The sequence below is a fragment of the Saimiri boliviensis genome, chromosome 14 (assembly GCF_048565385.1).
Source record: "Saimiri boliviensis isolate mSaiBol1 chromosome 14, mSaiBol1.pri, whole genome shotgun sequence".
In the NCBI taxonomy this organism is placed as follows: Eukaryota; Metazoa; Chordata; class Mammalia; order Primates; family Cebidae; genus Saimiri; species Saimiri boliviensis.
The window spans coordinates 49344838-49363529 of NC_133462.1; the positions used below are offsets into that span (position 1 = coordinate 49344838).

Here is an 18692-nt window from a genome sequence, read left to right on the forward strand (position 1 = left end):
CAGCTCCATTAATTCACTTATATTCCTCTCTAAATTGTCTATTCTCATTAGCATTTCGTCAAACTAGGAACCTTTTTTTCAAGGTTCCTAGTTTCTTTGCATTGGGTTAGAACATGTTCTTTTAGCTCACAGAAGTTTCTTATTATCCACCTTCTGAAACCTGATTCTGTCAGTTAATCACACTCATTTCTCCATCAGGCCTTGTTCCCTTGCTGATGAGGAGCTGTGATCTCCTGAAGGAGAGGCATTCTGATTTTGGGTGTTTTCAGCCTTTTTGCGCTGGTTTCTTCCCATCTTTGTGGATTTATCCAACCATCGTCTTTGTAATTGCTGACTTTCAGATTGGGTCTCTGAGTGGACCTCCAGCTTGTTGGTGATGATGTTATTTCTGCTTCTTTGTTTTCCTTCTGCAGACGCCCCTCCCCCACAGAGCTGGACCTTCCTGGGTTCAGCTGTGCTTGCTGTGAAACTCTCAACTGTCAGCTTTTCCAATTGCTGTTTTTTTGTGGGGGTGGGACCAGCCGAGACTGATCACCTGGCTCCCTGCCTCGGAGCCCCATTTTTTTCTTTTCCTAATTGAATGGTCGATTCTTTCCCAGGTGCTCCAGTCGCCCGCCGAAAAGGCACCCACATCCACACAATTTCCCGTGCATCACTGGCTGAAGCAGTGGCACTGAGATTTGTGGCGCTTTTCTGCCCGGGAATCTCCGGGTCTGGCTCCCCGCTTCAGTCCTCCTTTCAATCAGCTGAATGGGGGACTCTGCCTTCCCGGAGCTCCAAATGCCAACCAAAAGGGCACCCAGTCCCGCATACTCTGCACTGAGAACCACCGCGTGGGGGCGCCAGCAAAACAGCCGCACCAGCCAAAAGAGTCACACTGGCAACCCGTGGTAATCCTCTGCCGGGAATCTCCTGGTCCGTGGGCAACAAAAATTCATCTGGAAGTCTGGCGTCCACTCACTCCCTGTGCCTTCACTGGGAGCTGCAATCCTGAGCTACTGCTAATCGGCCATCTTGGATCTCTATTATTATTATTTTTGAGACAGAATCTCACTCTGTCAAGAGGCTGGAACGCAGTGGCACGATCTCAGCTCACTGCAACCTTCGCCTCCTGGATTCAAGCGATTCTCCTGCCTCAGCCTCCCGAGTAGTGGGATTACAGGCATGCACCACCATGCCCAGCTAATTTTTGTATTTTTAGTACAGACTATATTTCATCATATTGGCCAGGATGGTCTCCATCTCTTGACCTCGTGAACTGCCTGCCTCAGCCTCCCTAAGTGCTGGGATTACAAGCATGAGCCACCATGCCCAGCCTCTGTTATCATTTTTCATATATTTTTCTAGAAAACCTAAGGACAATGGGGGATGGGGCAGTGTTTGGGGAAACTCAGAACCTGGCGCTGCAGTGCAATTCCTTTTGGGGACATGAGGCACAGCAAGAAATGCACGAAGCAGACAGGTCAGTTGTGTATATGGATGTGGGGGTGAGATAAGGAGGGCCCTGACTCTCTGGAGAAGCCTCTCCTCCTGGTCACTCAGGGCCTCCCAGCCCTCATGCCTGCATCCCACTCTCACTCCCCACCACCCAGGAACTCAGGTACCTCTGCACATCTCAGGCTACCCTGAACAGGCTCCTATGCAGTATCCCCCAGAGAAAGGGCTGAAAACAACAGAAACAGAAGCCACGACTGCAGCAGAGAAAGGGAGGACGCAGGGATGGACCATCTGGTGCTGAGGTTGGACCCCCTCAGGGGCCTGGAAGAGATTACTAGAGCCCTCCGACACCCCCAGACCAGGCAGAAGTGGCAGCACTTGGCAGAACCAGGAATAATAGCAGCCACCATGGAGTGCATTCCCAACAGTCCTCTGAGGATTCCCCTTTACAGATGGAGAAACTGGAGTTCAGGAAAATTAAGAAACTCACTTGAGTTTACACAGATAGTAAATGGCAGAGGTGGAATTCAAACCCAGGAACCTAACTCCAGAGCCAGCTGCACCCAATATGTTCATGCAGCCATCCAGGCCATTCATGTTAAGCCTACGGGCCAAAGACCAGATCCCCTAGAAACTGCAGGGCTTTCTCAGGTCCATGGAGTTCTTGCATGCACCAGACATTGTCTGCAGACATTATAGTACTATGGACCCACTTGGGTCCTGTGGTAAATTGAATGGTGACCCCTGCAAAGGATATCTTCACCTGGAATCTCAGAACGTGACTGTCTTTGGAATAGGGGTCTTTGCAAATGTAATGAAGGTAAAAAATCTCAAGATGAAGGCCAGGTGCAGTGGCTCACACCTGTAATCCCAGTGCTTTGGGAGACTGAGGTGGGTGGATCACCTGAGGTCAGGAGTTCAAGACCAGCCTGGCCAACATGGTGAAACTCTGTCTCTACTAAAAATACAAAGATTATCCAGGCATGGTGGTGGGCACCTGTCATCCCAGCTACTCGGGAGGCTGAGGCAGGAGAATCACTTGAACCTGGGGGTGGGAGGTGGAGGTTGTAGTGAGCTGAGATCGTACCACTGCACTCCAGTTTGAGCGAAAGAATGAGGCTGAGTGTCAAAAAAAAACAAAAATTACAAAAACTCAAGATGAGATCATCTTGGATTAGAATGTCCTTCCGAGAGACAGAAAGGACGAAGAGACATACAGAGACACAGCGGGGAAGGGCGTGTAAAAGTGGAGGCAGGCAGAGACCGGAGCGGTGCTGCTACAGGGCCGTCAGAAGCTGGAGGCTGCCGGGAAGGATTCAATTTTGGAGCCTTCGCAGGAAGCATGGCCTTGCCGACACCTTGTTTCCAGGCTTCTGACCTCCAAAACTGTGAGAAAATAAACTTCTGTTGTTTCAGACCACCCGGCTGGTGGTCATTTGTTAGCGTAGCCCTGGGAAACCTAAGCAGGTGTCTACCATTCTTACTCTTCATAGGAAACAGGCATTTCAAGCTATTACCAAACTCACAGTCACTGTTTATCATTGTCTATTTTTCTCCATCGATGGATATGAAACATTACTATTATGAAAAATCATTATATTTGCAAACCTATTATCATCCAGATGGAGATACTGAGTTTGACAGAGGGCAGAGGAGAAGCAAGAGAGCTGGTCTGGAACCCAGCTGCCCTGACTCTTGAGTGTCATTTCTATTCTTCCAAAGCCCTATCAAGTCTGGGGCTGCTATGGTCCTCACCACCTACACACCGAAAGACAGAGTCATGCTCATCCATCAGGAGGTTCAGGGGCACTTCTCGCTTTCCTCAGTTTGGCAACACTAAGAGCCACCCTCTGATTGTTCCAGAAAAGCAAGAATTGCTAAAGGCCATTGTGTCAAGTTTGCCCAATTCGTGTTACTTGATATCTTATCCCTCCCCACCCTGCTCCCACTCCCCTCCCCCTGGTGCCCCTGATTGCAACACTCCTGGCTGGGGTGGGACAGGGTGGCCAGATAAAAGCAGAGCAGGACCTGGAAAGCTGGTCTGCGTCTGGAAAGCTGGAAAGCTGGTCATGGCGTGGTCCGTGGCAGGTGAGCTGTCAGTGAGAGTGGGCTGGATCTCCAGAGCTGTGGGAGGTGGGGAGGTGCATGTCCAGGGACCCCTTGCTACACTTTGCAAGGAAGCAGGAGGACTCAGGAGAACTTCAGAGGGTCATTTTATCCTTCTTCATACCTTCTGGCTTGCAGTCCCTTGATTACCTTTCCTGCGGGCTCCTCTTTCAGCCCAAGAGACGTGTTGCAAAGGAAGGCTTTTCTCAACAGGCTGAAGATGACTTGACTTTCTTCTTTCTGTCCTGAAAGCCCAGAGTTAATGAGGGCCCTGCACTGGGTCTTTGTGTCTTTCCCATGTTCTTAAGTCTCTCCGTTTGGCCTTATCCAAGAAGCACCCACTGCCAAGAGGCTCTTCCCCAATCCCACATTAGCTCCCTGCAAGAGGGCAGCCTGGGGCCAAGACCCTGGGCATCCTTGTAAATTTTCATGCAGGTTCTATTAGGTTGATGAGAAAGTCCAAGGTCACCGGACCAAAGAGATCTCTTTGAAGGAGTCCTGTCGAACCCTGGGTCTCCAGAGCTGTAGATGCCTGCCACAGAGGCGGCAAAAGACATCAGGAAGCCGTAAATGATGGGAGCAGAGGTGCAGGCCCTCTCCAGGAGATGGACTCTCCCCATCCACCCCTTCCAGATTGCTTCTTTCCAGCCCCAGAACAGGTTTTCTTCTTGTTCCAAAAGAGAAGCTAGCTCTCTGAATAACTCACAAGTCAGCGGTTTTTCCGCAATCTTCCTAATCCACACTGCCCTCCACTGAGGCTCTACAGAGAGGGTAGCCTTATCCCATGGAACTTTCCATCAGCTTCTAGGACCAACCCAGGCCAGGAAGGGACCCTCATGGTCTGGGCTACATGAGGGGATGGGCACAGTGCCCTCCTGGGTCCCTTCTGAAAGGAGAAAGCTTGATGTGTAGGAATCAGCCCTCCCTCACTACCTCCTGTGCTTCCATAAGCGGTGGGGCCTGGGAAGGTGACAATGGCGGCGTAACCTTGGCCTTCTCTCTTGTGTTGCTCCAGGTTTCATGGTCCTGCTGATGATCCCATGGGGTAAGTGACCTCTTTCTTGGGGCTAGCCCTTGACTCCCTCAGCCCCTTCCCTAGGCTCTGCCACATTTCTCAACATATCTTCCCCGCCAGACTCCCCAAGAGCTCCAGATTTCAGCGGGGACTCTCTTCCAAAGCTCAGACCCCTGAAAACATCCCTCCCAGGAAGGCTCTTGCCTCATTATCCACTAGCTGAGCTTCTGCACATCTCTGGAGCCAGCTTGCCCATCAGCCTCTCTCAGGGCTTTCCTTTCCTGGGGTCGCTGGCTCCCTCCTCTGTGCTCTGGGCTCTTGCAGCACCTGTGTGATTTACAGTACATTTTGCAGCACCTCTCATTTTTGGCTTAGATGCCGCTCCATACCAGACTCCAAGCTGCTGGAGGTAAGGAACCTAAGTCTCATCTGGCTCAGCATCCCCAGCCCTCCGCTCTGTGACGACAACACACTTGCTTCTGCTCTGTGGCACTGATCAGATGTGGAGCTTGAGAGAGGCGGGAGGGAGCTCCCTGTGGTGTCAAAGGGAAAAGAGATCTCAGGGATCTTCAGCCACTCGGACTCCCGGTCCCCCTCTTGTCCCACCCCGTTCCCTGGGCATCAGTGGCCCGGGAATGCTGGCCTCTCAGACCTTGTCCTGTGACTGTGCCCCTCATGCTAGGCTGTGGCATTGGACATACATTTCCCTCTCAACATTTTTTTTTTTTTTTTTTTGGAGACAGAGTCTCACTCTGTCACCCAGGCTGGAGTGCAGTGGTGCGATCTCGGCTCACTGCAACCTCCACCTCACAGGTTCAAGCAATTCTCCTGCCTCAGCCTCCCAAGTAGTAGGATTACAGGCGTGAGCCACCATGCCCAGCTAATTTTTGCATTTTTAGTAGAGATAGGGTTTCTCCGTGTTGGCCAGGATGGTCTCGATCTCCTGACCTCACAATCTGCCCACCTTGGCCTACCAAAATGCTGGGATTACAGGTGTGAACCACTGCACCAGGGTCCCCTCTCAGCTTTATAGGAAGGAACAGCGAGGGGCACAGAAACAGCAAACCTGGTGAAGAGGAGAGGTTAAAGATTTCTCAAAAAGCTTTAGTCCAGACTACTTCTGGGCTTTCTGCAGTATAGTAATAATAGTAGGACTTTGTGTGGACTAAAGATTAATATATGCGAAGCACCTAGAACAGAGCTTCCTCCATGCAGCGCTCCTCTGAGTGTTTGACATGTATTAACTTTTAGCCCACACGGGAGTCCTGTGACACACATTGTGGGAGGTCCAGTGGTCTCCCCATTTCACAGAGGAGGAAGCTGAGTCACACAGCGAGTCAGCTGCAAAGTTGGGATTTCAACCCAGACACTGGCATGCCAGAGTCCCTGCTGTTAACCGCTACACTTTATTTTCTCCATAGTACAGAAATTCATACGGTATTTGATATGCAACAGCATGACATGATGGAAAAAGAGCTTCCTGGCTTCCTCTTACATGGCCTGGGGGATGTGTTCTCCGGGTTCATCCCTTCTTCCCTCTCTTTTGCTTTGGAGAGTTCACCAATTCTCCTGTATCACTGGAGGATACACCCCAGCCCCACCGGCAGGCTGCACTCCTGGGGGACCTCTGGTTAGAGACAGTGAGCACTCCGGAGCCATGTGTATGCCCAGGGTCAGCCCTTCATGCTCTTGGGTTCTAGTTGAGGCCTGCCTGAGCACTCTCTTCCAGAAACTCTCCCATAGACACTTTGCACCCCTCCTCTTCCTCACCCCCTCCCTGTCCATGTGGGCATTAGAGGCGGTACAGAGAAACCCTGCTGGGGCAAAAGGAAGTCTCAGGCTCCAGACACCAGCCACAGACATGCTCCAGTCCAAACTCACTGCTCCATCAAGATCTTGGCATGAAATGTTGGCTCGCACGAGCCACATCATCATAGATGGAGAGACTGGAAGAGACCCCAGAGACCACGCAGTCATTATCAGGTGGGGCCGGGACTGAAGATGAGGTCGACCCAAAATCTATTTTTGGCAGATGCTGGAATGAAGACTAGCATTCTTGCTTCCTGGTATCCTGGTCAACCCAGCACAGGGCTGACCTCAGTGGGGGTGTCACCACCAGGCCCTTGTGGGAGCAGACTGTCCCACCTCCTGCAAAGTCTTTTCACACACTGTAGGATACTCTAGAGACAATACCCTAGAGTGTGTGGGGTACTTAGAGACAAAATGCCTTCTCCTAGATCAAAACAGCTCTTTAGGCTGGGCACAGTGGCTCACGCCTGTAATCCTAGCACTTTGGGAGGCCGAGGTGAACAGATCACCTGAGGTTGGGAGTTCAAGACCAGCCTGACCAACATGATGAAACCCCGTCTTAAAAAAAAAAAAAAAAAAAAAAAAAGTAGCTCTTTATTAGAATCTCACTAGTGATATTGATAAACACAGATTATCTACAGTGGATAACAAGCAAATGCAAATGGATTTAATGCAAGACTAAAGAAACATCAAACCTGGGCCTGTAACTGGGGCCTCCTCTCTGCTACTTACCTGTTTACACGGTTTTTTTTTTTGTTTTTTTGTGTTTTTTTTGAGGAGGCGTTTCACTCTTGTTACCCAGATTGGAGTGCAATGGCGCGATCTCGGCTCACCACAACCTCCGCCTCCTGGGTTCAGGCAATTCTCCTGCCTCAGCCTCCCGAGTAGCTGGGATTACAGGCACGCGCCACCACGCCCAGCTAATTTTTGTATTTTTAGTAGAGACGGGGTTTCACCATGTTGACCAGGATGGTCTCGATCTCTTGACCTCTTGATCGACCCGCCTTGGCCTCCCAAAGTGCTGGGATTACAGGCTTGAGCCACAGCGCCCGGCACCTGTTTGCATGTTAATGAAGTATCCTGAGGTATTCCAAACCGTTCTGAAAGTTCTGCCTGCCTTCCCTCTGCAGATGAACATGCCGTGTGTAATTCCCTCTGGGCCTCATGCTGGGGCTGCCTGGGGCTACCTTCTTTCAGGTTTCGGGGCCTGGAGGGGAGAGCCTAACTGTGGGCAAGGAAACCTGCCTGCCAGACCCCGGTCCTGGGAACTCGGACTCTGAGACTAGCCACTTAGAAGGATGTCAAGGAGTCAAGAGACTTGAGTCTTAGCATCGCTGCTCTGCCCTCTTAGCAGCCGTGCTGATGAGGATGGATCCCAAGCTCATAAGCCGCGGCTTGCTTCCTGGGAAAGCAGGGCTTGGAGGATGATGGTCCTGCCCACTCCGTGTTCTGAGGATCCCAGGACTGGCCTCTGAAAATGCTTTCCCAACTACAAGGCTCCACCCATGTAAAGCAAATGCCATTACTGCCTGTCGGGTCTCTCCACTGACTCCAGGTGTAGAAGAGGGATGTCCAAAAGCATTGCCTGCCCCAGATGGAGGGTGACCAGTCCCCAGAAGGCCCTGCTGACAGTTATCTCTTTTCTTTACTCCAATGGGCCAGGCTCTGCTGCAAAACTGGTCTGCTACTTCACCAACTGGGCCCAGTACAGACAGGGGGCGGCTCGCTTCCTGCCCAAGGACGTGGACCCCGGCCTGTGCACCCATCTCATCTACGCCTTCGCCGGCATGACCAGTCACCAGCTGAGCACCATTGAGTGGAATGACGAGACTCTCTACCAGGAGTTCAACAGCCTGAAGAAGATGTGAGCCAAAGCGGAGGAGTGGGGGTGGGGGAGACAGATAACCTCCTCCCAGAGTCAGATACCTTCCCCAGCGCTGAGGCCCTGACACAGACCCACTGTGTGGCTTTGGGCAAGCCGTATCACCTCTCTGGCCTCTCCTGTGCTTAATGAAAGAGGTAGGGTTGCTTAGGGGACCCTAAGGGCCCTTCCAGTTTCGGTCTAAGTGGGATCGGGATTGTGAGACTCTTTCTCGGGTGAAGTCCCTTCCTCATTGTGAAATGGATCCATCCTTCAGCTCCAGGGTTCTGGGTGCTTCACAAAGCCTCTTGAGGATCTGCCCCTATCCTTGCTTCCTGAGCCCACACAGCGGTGTCTCCCCAGTTAGACAGGCAGTTCTCCAAGTCAGGAGTATGCCTTTCCTTTCCCAAACCACAGCTGTCCCCAGAGAGCTCAGTACAGGCTCTGCACATAGGCGCTTTTACACATCCCCATCCTGGGTGCCCCTCCCCACTACAACATCCCTGCCAGGGAGCCCTGGGAGCTGGCGGGGTAAATCCTGATGTGTCTCTCTTCTTTCCCAGGAATCCCAACCTGAAGACCCTGTTGGCCATCGGAGGCTGGAATTTTGGCACTCAGAAGTTAGTTGACAGTGGTCACCTGTGTGGTAGAGCTCCTCGAAGGGAACCTGGTACACTGGCCAGAGGGAGCCCTGGTCAGGGAATCGGGCCAGGCTGAGGTGTGGCCAGGGGAAGGGGAAGGGCAGCTGAACTCAGGGGCGCTGAATATCCTCCTGGGTTCTTGGCACCCAGCAGGAGGGCGGCACAGTGAGCTGCACTCCAGACTATTTCAGATCCAGTCTTCCCAGAAGCGCAGGTCTAAACACAGCAGAAGGCTCAGACCTCTCCAGGCCCTAGGCTCTTCTTCCATGAAATGAGAAGAGGGAGGGTCCCAACTAATCTTGACAGCATGCAGTGTCTATGTTTTCTGAGCTCAAAAATGGGGTATCTTGTCCCAGAAAGAATGTTTATTCCACTTCTGAGTATAAAAGGTAATCTGTGAGATTGAGCCCAGATGCCAAAATATTGGCATTTGGGGAACATTTTTTAATGATTTATGGAGACAATGGAATGGAGTATTTGAAACTTGCGGTTTTCTAGAAAATCCAGAATATATGGCTCCCAAGGCTCTGAATGGTCTTTCTAAAACTTTTTTGGATCATGAATCCTTTTGGGAATCTGATGAAAGTTATGACTCATCTTCCAAAAGCAATGCTAATATACAGATTGTTTATTGAAATGCAGGCGTTTTTAGCCTGGTATCCCTGTACTAAATTAATAAAAATAAAATAGGATCAATCTGTAAAAAACTTGAGATCCCCAAGAAGTCCAGGGACTTCCCACTAAGGAAGGAAGATGTGGAGAAGTGGTTCTTGGGGAAGCTTGGGAATTTTGACGAGTAATAGAAATAAAAGCACAAAGCACTCTACACGTGTGAGTTACAGGAAAGATGACCAGGTCAGCCTGCCAGGAAACTAAAACCGTGGCTCCCCGGGTCTTCACTAACCTTAGTAAAGGAATTAGAGGAAATTCTAATTAGAGAAAAATCCTAATTAGAGAAAAACCTTACAAGAGAAATTAGAGAAACCAGTTCCTCCTTTTTAAACCTCCTTTCCAAGGATGTCAACCAGCCCTGATTCAGGGTGGAACAATTCAGGGGCTTGGAGGAAGCCTCTGGAGGGAATTTTGGAAAGCAAGGCTCCTAGGGTGTCAATATGCCCCTGGTGGCGTTCGGGGGTAGAAGTGCTCTGGATGGTCCCCTTTCCTGAACCAGGACCATAAGTCACCAGAGCAAATATCCCTGCAGCCTCTGAAGCAGACCTCCCAGTGCCCCTCCCGACCCAGACACAGACGCACTGTCCTGAGTGCGTTCTCGCCTGCTTCTGAGTGAGAGTGGCCTCCTGTCTGGTCCAAGGCCGGCCCTTACTCCCTTTCATCACCTCACAGGTTCACAGATATGGTAGCTACGGCCAACAACCGTCAGACCTTTGTCAACTCAGCCATCAGGTTTCTGCGCAAATACGGCTTTGATGGCCTTGACCTTGACTGGGAGTACCCAGGGAGCCGGGGGAGCCCTGCCGTAGACAAGGAGCGCTTCACAGCCCTGGTGCAGGTATGGCTGGGTGGGGCGGGGGCCACCCAGTCTGCACAGGGACCCAGAGCTGGGGCCCCACAGCACAGGTAGGGGCTGCTCTGCCCCCAGAGCCGGTGGCTTCGTGTACCTGCTCGGCACAGATCAGCCCTGAGGTCAGGTCTCAGACTCCTGTCAATGAACATCTGCCTGGGGCTCACAGGAGCTGCCCCGCTGCTGCTGTGTTGACTCTGAGCTGCACCCCCACAGGACTTGGCCAACGCCTTCCAGAAGGAAGCTCAGACCTCAGGGAAGGCACGTCTCCTTCTGAGTGCAGCGGTTCCAGCTGGACGAACCTATGTGGATGCTGGATACGAGGTGGACAAAATTGCCCAGTGAGTCTCAGGCAGACGACATCCAGCCATGCTCTCTGAGGGAGGAGAGGCCAAGGGCGGACTGAGCCTTCCCAGGGGTAGAGCAGGTGTTCACCTACACGGTGTTGGGAAGGTCCCATCCTTCCACCAGCACACCTAGGAAGGTTTTGCTCAGTGTCTGCTGCTGTCCTGTTCCAGATCCTTCATTTTGGACCTCTGTCCTCTTCCCTGGCAACTCATTCTTAAAGTGAAAATGCCTCTGAGCAGGTAGTGAAGGCATTATCTCCAAGAGTGTGGGTTTTCTGGATCCTTGCTCCTCAAAGTACAGCACGGCCACCATGATGCCCAGGGGCTCGTTAGGATTATGTACTCTCAGTTCCCACCCTAGGCCTTCTGAAGAAGAACCTTCATTTAGATTTCCAGGCGATCTGTGTGCATACTGAAGTGAGAAAAACTCTGACCTAGAGTTTCCTCCAAAATAGCAATATAGCAGGAAGTTTTCTGAGTGGAATAGGGAGGGTCTGGGGGTGCTGAGGGCACAGTGGGCTGAGGATGACAAGTTTGAATGAGAATGAGAATGAAAATGGCCTCCATAAGGGGGCTGGCTGGGACTGCTGGCTGGGTCATCTTCTGCAGAGCCTGGTGAGCTGCCACCTTTGCCTCTGACCCCAGCGGTTCCTCCCTGGCCCATACACTGTGGGCGGCAGAGTGAGAAAGAAGGGCTTCTCCTGCCCCCGGTTCCTTGTTCCTCACCTCTTCTTCCATGCCTCCTGCAGGACCCTGGACTTTGTCAATCTGATGGCCTATGACTTCCATGGCTCTTGGGAGAAGGTCACGGGACACAACAGCCCCCTCTACAAGAGGCAAGGGGAGAGTGGTGCAGCGGCCAGCCTCAACGTGGTATGTGGCCGGAGGGCTGAGGCAGGACTCCCTGTCCAGCAGGCCCTGTCCAGTGGCCTCTTTTGAGCCCTGAGGCCCTCATGGAAAAAAGACACAGGGAACTGAGAACCCGGCCCCATTTTTGTTTCTTTACTTGCTCGTTTCGTTCTGTTTTCCTGGTCCATGCCCCTGCTGAGGGGAAACCTCACTTCTGCGGAGCATCTTGGCTGATGGTGGACACAGCAAACCAACTGGGTGACAAACACGTGATCACGGGGAAGCCCACTTTGAGCCTGAGTCTCTAGCCAGCAGGGCTGCTGCTTCCCTCACCACCCCCCCCCCGCCCCATTTCCTTCAAGACAGTGGGCAGACTTGTGCTCCATGTCACACTGGTTGACTGGAAGGTGCTGTCAGGGGTGGGAGCTTTCCCAAGTTGATAACCTCTCTGGGGATGTCACTCAAGGGCAGAAGTACCCCCAGCAGCTGCAAAGGGCAGGCTTGGTTTTTAGACTAGGTAGGCTGGGAATTTCCTAACTTTTCCTCATTGAGCAATCAAGACACTTTTAATTTTAAAATTTTATTTATTTATTCTTAAGAGACAGAATCTTACTCTGTCACCAAGGAGGATGTGCAGTGCCATGATCACAGCTCACTGCAGTTTCATCCTCCTGGCCTTAAGCAATCCTCCTGCCCCAGCCCCCTGAGTAGCTGGGATCACTATGACCAGCTATTTTTTTGTTTAAAGTTTGTTAGAGATGGAGTCTTGCTATATTGCCCAGGATGGTCTTGAACTTCTGCCCTCAAGCAATCCTCCTGCCTCAGCCTCCCAAAGTGTTGCGATTACAGGCAAGAGCCAACGTTCCCAACCTAGATCCTTTTTGTAAGTCCTCTCTATATTTTAAAACAGAGAGTGGGTTTATAAAACCCTACAGAGAGGCCTTATGATAACCATATTATTTTTCTTTCTTAAAACAAGCAAAACCAAACAACAAACAGAAAGCCCGAAATCAAAATGCTTTTTACTTTTGGAGAGCCCACATCTCTGTGTGTCAGCTGGAGTGGGGGACATCTTTGACTTTCTGGCTCTTTCATGAATAAAGAACACTTCTTTGCACCCATGAGCCAGGCACCCACATTTCACAATGAGCCTGGCCTCTCTATCCCGTCTGGAAGACTGTGTGAGTTTTGGAGGAAGCTGTATTGTTGTGCCAGTGGGGAGACACAGAAAGAAAGACATTCAGCCGAGAGGCGAGCGGGCTTGAAGTCCCCCCAGCACTCTGCCCTCCACACCGTGTACCTTGAAGCCGCTGAGGAATAGAGGCCTCCTTGTTCCTACAAAGAGGCCTTCTACTCACCACACGGTGTGCCTGGGGATGGCTCGTAGCCAGAGGGGTGACTTTTCCCAATTGCACAAAAGAGCTATACAAATCAGGAGAAGCCCCGACTTCTGCCTTCAGAAAGCGCCAGTCTGATCAAAGATAAGTTGTATGGATGGACAAAAAGAAATACATTTAAACAAATGTAGTGAAAACTGTTCCTTTCCTAAGGGCTGAGTGGGCTCAGAGTCACTAGACCTGACAAAACTAGGGCAGCTTCTTGGGGAAACTGAACCATACTCTTGGCTTGAGGAATGAGCCTTCATTATTCATTAATTCATCATACTTACATGAGGTACCTTCTCCCATCACAGGCCTGGGGGTGTTAAGTCAAGTAATACATAATCGGGGGAAAGTCTTATCCAGAGGCGGGTAAGGAAGCCTTTGTTTTATCTGAGCATCAGGTGTCATTGTAGGCACTGGGGACACAGAGATAAATAAAGCAAACCTAATTCCCTCCTTTTGTACTCAGGGAAAAACCAAGACAACAACCAGGATAATGATGAAGACCACAGCGACCCTTCACTGTGTTGTGCTGACCTTTTACACGCATTATAACCTTTAATTCTCACAATGCCCTAAGAGATGGATATTTTCCTTATTTCCTGTTGCAGACAGGACACCAAGGGTCAATGAGGTTAAATAAGCTGCTGGATAGGGCAGGGATCTGTGTCTGCCTTGTTCACTGATGCATCTAAAGCACCATGGACAGCGCCTGGCACACAGTGGGCCATGGTACCTATTTGTTCAGTGAAAGGTTGTCTGCGTCCGAAGCCCATGCTCTCTGGTCATCATGCCATGCAGCTTCTTCTCTGGGGTCACGGGTCTAAGGCAGGTTCTAAAGAAGGTGGGGTAGGGCTGGAATATTAATGAAGGCCCTTGGAGCTCCTGCTGAGGAGCCTCTGCCCGTCTAGCTCTGTCTCTGGATCCCCCAGTATTAGACAATCAGAGCCAGGCTGAGGGCAGAGAAAATTAACCCTGCCCTCCTCTGCCACCAGGATGCTGCTGTGCAACTGTGGCTGCAGAAGGGGACCCCTGCCAGCAAGCTGATCCTTGGCATGCCTACCTACGGACGCTCCTTCACCTTGGCCTCCTCATCAGACACCAGAGTGGGGGCCCCAGCCACAGGGTCTGGTACCCCTGGCCCCTTCACCAAGGAAGGAGGGATGCTGGCCTACTATGAGGTAGGAAAACCCATAACAACCCTGGGTATTGCAGGGGTCAGGGGATGCCTGAGAGCAGAAGGCTCCTTCTCCCACCATTTCTGAGTAAAGACGCCAGATGCAGATAATTCTGGCCAGGTATATACCACCCCATCAATGCCGTCTTGAATTTATCTGTAAGCCCAGGTGCCTCAAGCTGGGTCCAGCATTCTAGGTCACTGAAACCGAGAACCTCCTGATTCTCCAGCCTTCCTCAGACGGGAATTTTCCAAACTCTAGTCTCCTGGTGAGGAGGGGAAGGTGCCTGCCAGAGCCTCCCTCCTCCTTCCCAATGCTGCCTTCTGCTTCCACAGGTCTGCTCCTGGAAGGGGGCCACCAAGCAGAGAATCCAGGACCAGAAGGTGCCCTACATCTTCCGGGACAACCAGTGGGTGGGCTTTGATGATGCAGAGAGCTTCAAAGCCAAGGTGAGGCCCAGCTCTGCTGGCAGGGGCGTGGTCCTGGGTGAACGAGGCCTGTCAATGACATGAAATGAGGGCAGTTCAGGACCTTAAGGGCAAGTCTCCTTTAAACGTCCCAACATTTCATAATCTCCACGTGATAGCATTTTGTGCCTTTACTACCTATGGACTCAGAAAAGACAAAATGACAAAAAAAAATCACTATATTTAGTAGCACTCTGGAAAGGATTTCTATCTTTTTAAATACTATACTAATTCCATAGACACATGAAAAGGAAAAATATACATGGTGAAGCATGTGGCTTTATTCAGCCCATTGGCAATATCGGGTGCATGTTCAAATTACATTTTGCTTTACTTATAGGACCCCCTTCTCCTGCCCAGTATTGGTGGGCTGAAGAGTTAGTGCATTTTCCCGGTTTCGTGCCACGCCCCCTGTGAAACTGTCAGCTCCTGAGGACGGCTGCTGCACTAGTTTATCTGTGCACCCCACATCAATTATCGTGTGTGGCTGACAGTGACAGTTTCTGGAGATGGAGACAAAGCCCTCTGGGATAATTGCAGGGGGAGCACGATCCTGGCTGGGGAGATGGAAGAAGGGGTCACAGTAGAAGGGTATTTCAGAGAAGTCCAAAGCACAGAAGGTGGTCGTTCTGGGGGGAGGGGGTGCAAATGTACAAGCAAAGACACAGGTGGGAAGAAAGTAGAGGCTGAACTCTGGGAACAAAGCGTAGGCCCACATAGCTGGACCCCCAAGCAGGGCAGGTAGAGGAAGGGGGCTAGTGGAAAGGGAGGCTGGGACCAGCAAAGGATCACATACCATGGCCCCCTGGCGGTTAGAGGACAGAGAAGCCCGCTCTGAGGAAACAGTCAGACCCTCAGGAAGCTTCAGGAATCTGGTAAAGGGAAGATGGCTCTCAGGGAAGACAAAGACATGAACACAGAGAAGCAAACATTGATTGAGATCGTTTGGAAGTCTGAGTTGTTCCCTGTGGTAACTGGACTTACCTTGGCCAGCATACAGTACCCTCAAACGAAGCAGTTCAGCCCACACATGACCAGGCTGTAAAGGGGTCCCACTTAGGGAGGCGCATACATCCGACACTATTCCTCCTGGCTACACCCACCCCACCCCAGGTCATGCTTATGTTAAGACAAAGAGGCTGCAAAATGACCGAAGCCCAAGCAGCATGAGGCCTCAGCCACCCAGGATCCCAGCCTGGGGCTGTCTCCAGAAACTCCAGCCACTGATGAGCCTGAGGCTGCTGGAGAAAAAGGGGCCCTGTCCAGAGAGGTCGCCAGGCTCTGGGGCTGGGCGGGCTGGGCTTCCCTGGGCTCCTCCACTGCATCCCCTCCCTGCACAGGTCAGCTATCTGAAGCAGAAAGGACTGGGCGGGGCCATGGTCTGGGCACTGGACTTAGATGACTTTGCCGGCTTCTCCTGCAACCAGGGCCAATACCCCCTCATCCAGACGCTGAGGCGGGAACTGAGTAAGTAAGGGGCCTGGGGCCAGTGGCAGAATTTGGAGGTGGGGTGCGAACACAGCTCTGTGCCTCCGATGAACTGTAGGTCCTGGGTCCTTCTGAGGAAATGACTTTGCTCCACTACTGTAATTTCCCAAGTTTCGTGCACCCCGGAGCTTAAGGAAACTGTTGAAACAATTTTCCTTTTTGCGCTCTTCTTTCTCTTCCTGGTTGCAGCAATGCCCACCCGAGGTGTTGTAACCTTGGCTTCCTCCAGAGGTCCCCCAACCTGGGAGCAGCCCCTTGCTCCTCTCTTATCTGAGAGAAAGCCTCCCCTTAGCCTGCAGCACGGCACCCCCTCCTCGCCTCACCAGTGTATGGGGTTGTGCTTGCAGATGGGATAAAGCTTTAACTGCCTGTCACGTGTGTGCCAGGTGTTGTCTGTGGCACTGTGCTCCAGCTGTTGGTATGGCAATTGTCTGGCTGTTCTCTGCCTGGGTACCTGGCATGCGGTGCTGGGCTGCTGTCTGCCGCTGGTTGCTGCCTGTGTGCTCTGCCTGTGGGTTTGGGATCTCTTGGGGGAAGCCTTGGTTGAATCTTCTCTGTCTTCCCAGATCTTCCACACGTGCCTTCAGGCACCCCAGAGCGTGAAGTTCCAACACCAGGTCAGCCCTCTGAACCTGAGCATGGCCCCAGCCCTGGACAAGACTCTTTCTGCCAGGGCAAAGCTGATGGGCTTTACCCCAGTCCTCAGGAACGGTCCAGCTTCTACAGCTGTGCAGGGGGGCGGCTGTTCCAGCAGAGCTGCCCAACAGGCCTGGTGTTCAGCTCCTCCTGCAAATGCTGCACCTGGAATTGAGTCCCTAAGGGCCCTCCAGCCCCAGGTCTGGAGCTGGGCCTGGGCTCACTCCTCAGCCTTCCTCCCGGGTTTTCCCTGAGGGCTGCGATCGGGCTCCTGCGGGCCTCTCTGTGGTCTTCCTTTATGCAGCCTTTCTGCTCTCAGCCTTGCCTTCTTTTTTTTTTCTGGGTCTCCTGGGATGCCTCTTTCACTTGCAAAATAAATCTTTGGTTTGTACCCGTCTCCCCGAAGATGTGGTGACTTAAGAGGCTCTCTAAGCACACTGTCGACTTAACATGCACAAGTCAGAGCCAGGTGGGAAGGTGGTCCGTGCAGGATGTGCCAGGCCCTGTGGGCAGTTCTTGCCTCATGAGCCCATGTGCCAGTGGGCAGTTTCCAGTACACAGGTGATGGCAGCCGGAGCAGGGTTCCAGGTGCAACACGTTCTTAGGTTATTGGCTCAGAAGCCTTTGGAAACAGGGGAGCTTCTGCGGACCTCCAATCAGGTATTATTCCCAGAACGCCACTAGATGGCAGCAGAGAAGAACTTTTCCCTGACGAGTGATCTGCAAACAGTCCCTCAGCATTGCAGTGAGAATTCAGATCCCCTGGTACTCAGTGGTCTTCGAGATAAATCCTATTTGGGCCCTTTCTTTCTAAAATAGAGATCTAAGCCTGTCGCTTTCCTTGCTTAAAAACTACCAACAGCTTCCCCCTGCCCAAAGGATAAAGTCCCTACCCATCAGCACAGTGTTGAGACCCTTTATCGGGCCCTAGTGTCTTTTCTGGTCACATCTCCTGCCGTCCCCACCCCAGTTCAGTTGTTGGGCACCCCTGATGTCAGCATTAACCTAAACCATCATGCCAGCTCCTCATGTGGGACCCCCACCGCCCTCCGTCACCCGGATAGCTCAGGCCCATGCCATTTTCGGAATGAATCCTGCCCAAGGCAGGAACAATGAGAGCTCCCTAAAAGCCGTTTGTGTTCAGATTGTCTCTTTTTTGCTGTTTTTGGTTTTTTGATTCTTTGTTTGTTTGTTTTGAGACAGAGTGTCGCTCTGTTATGCAGGCTGGAGTGTAGCGGCACGATCTGAGCTGACCGCAACCTCCACCTCCCAGGTTTAAGCAACTCTCCCACCTCAGCCTCCCAAGTAGCTGGGACTACAGGTGCATGCCACCACACTCAGCTAATTTTTGTATTTTAAGTAGAGACGGGGTTATTTGTTTGTTTGTTTGTTTGTTTGAGACAGGGTCTCTCTCTGTCACCCAGGCTGGAGTACACGGGCACAATCACAGCTCACTGCAGCCTTGACCTCCTGGGCTCAGGTGATCCTCCCACCTCAACCTCCCAAGTATCTGGGACTACAGGCACGCACGCCATTTTGTATTTTTTGCAGAGACAGAGTTTTGTCATGTTACCCAGGCTGGTCTCTAACTCCTGGGCTCAAGTGATCCTCCTGCCTTGACCTCCCAAAGTGCTGGGATTAGAGGTGTGAGCCACTGTGACCAGCCAGATTGTCTCTTTTGACTCCACATCAGCCTTGAAGCCCCGTGTGTCTGGAATCTTCCTGCTGCTGCTGAGTTTCTCAGCACACACCAAGCATCCACACCAGGCCTGGTGTCCAGCTGAACACAACAGGGACAAGAGCCGGGGCTCTACTTTCCTGAGGCTGACATCCTGTTGAGGGAGGCAGACGATGAGCAAATGTGCACATAAGACCATTCCAGGCAATCACGAATGCTGGAAAGGAAACGCGATATGGCTAGAGAGTGAAGGATGGGGGTGAGGGGACTCCTGTG

At 51.8% G+C, this 18692-nt stretch overlaps 1 protein-coding gene across 1 annotated transcript; it reads left to right on the top strand.

The window, feature by feature from the left end:
* Positions 1-3436: 3436 nt before the first annotated feature.
* CHIT1 (chitinase 1) lies at positions 3437-17135 on the top strand. The gene is made up of 11 exons (XM_003938301.4): positions 3437-3525; positions 4559-4588; positions 8030-8231; positions 8792-8848; positions 10214-10379; positions 10608-10732; positions 11488-11611; positions 13965-14150; positions 14483-14596; positions 15955-16081; positions 16669-17135. The coding sequence occupies exons 1-11, from the start codon at positions 3507-3509 to the stop codon at positions 16911-16913; spliced, it is 1395 nt and encodes a 464-aa protein (XP_003938350.4). The 5' UTR covers positions 3437-3506; the 3' UTR covers positions 16914-17135.
* The last annotated feature ends 1557 nt before the right edge of the window (positions 17136-18692 follow it).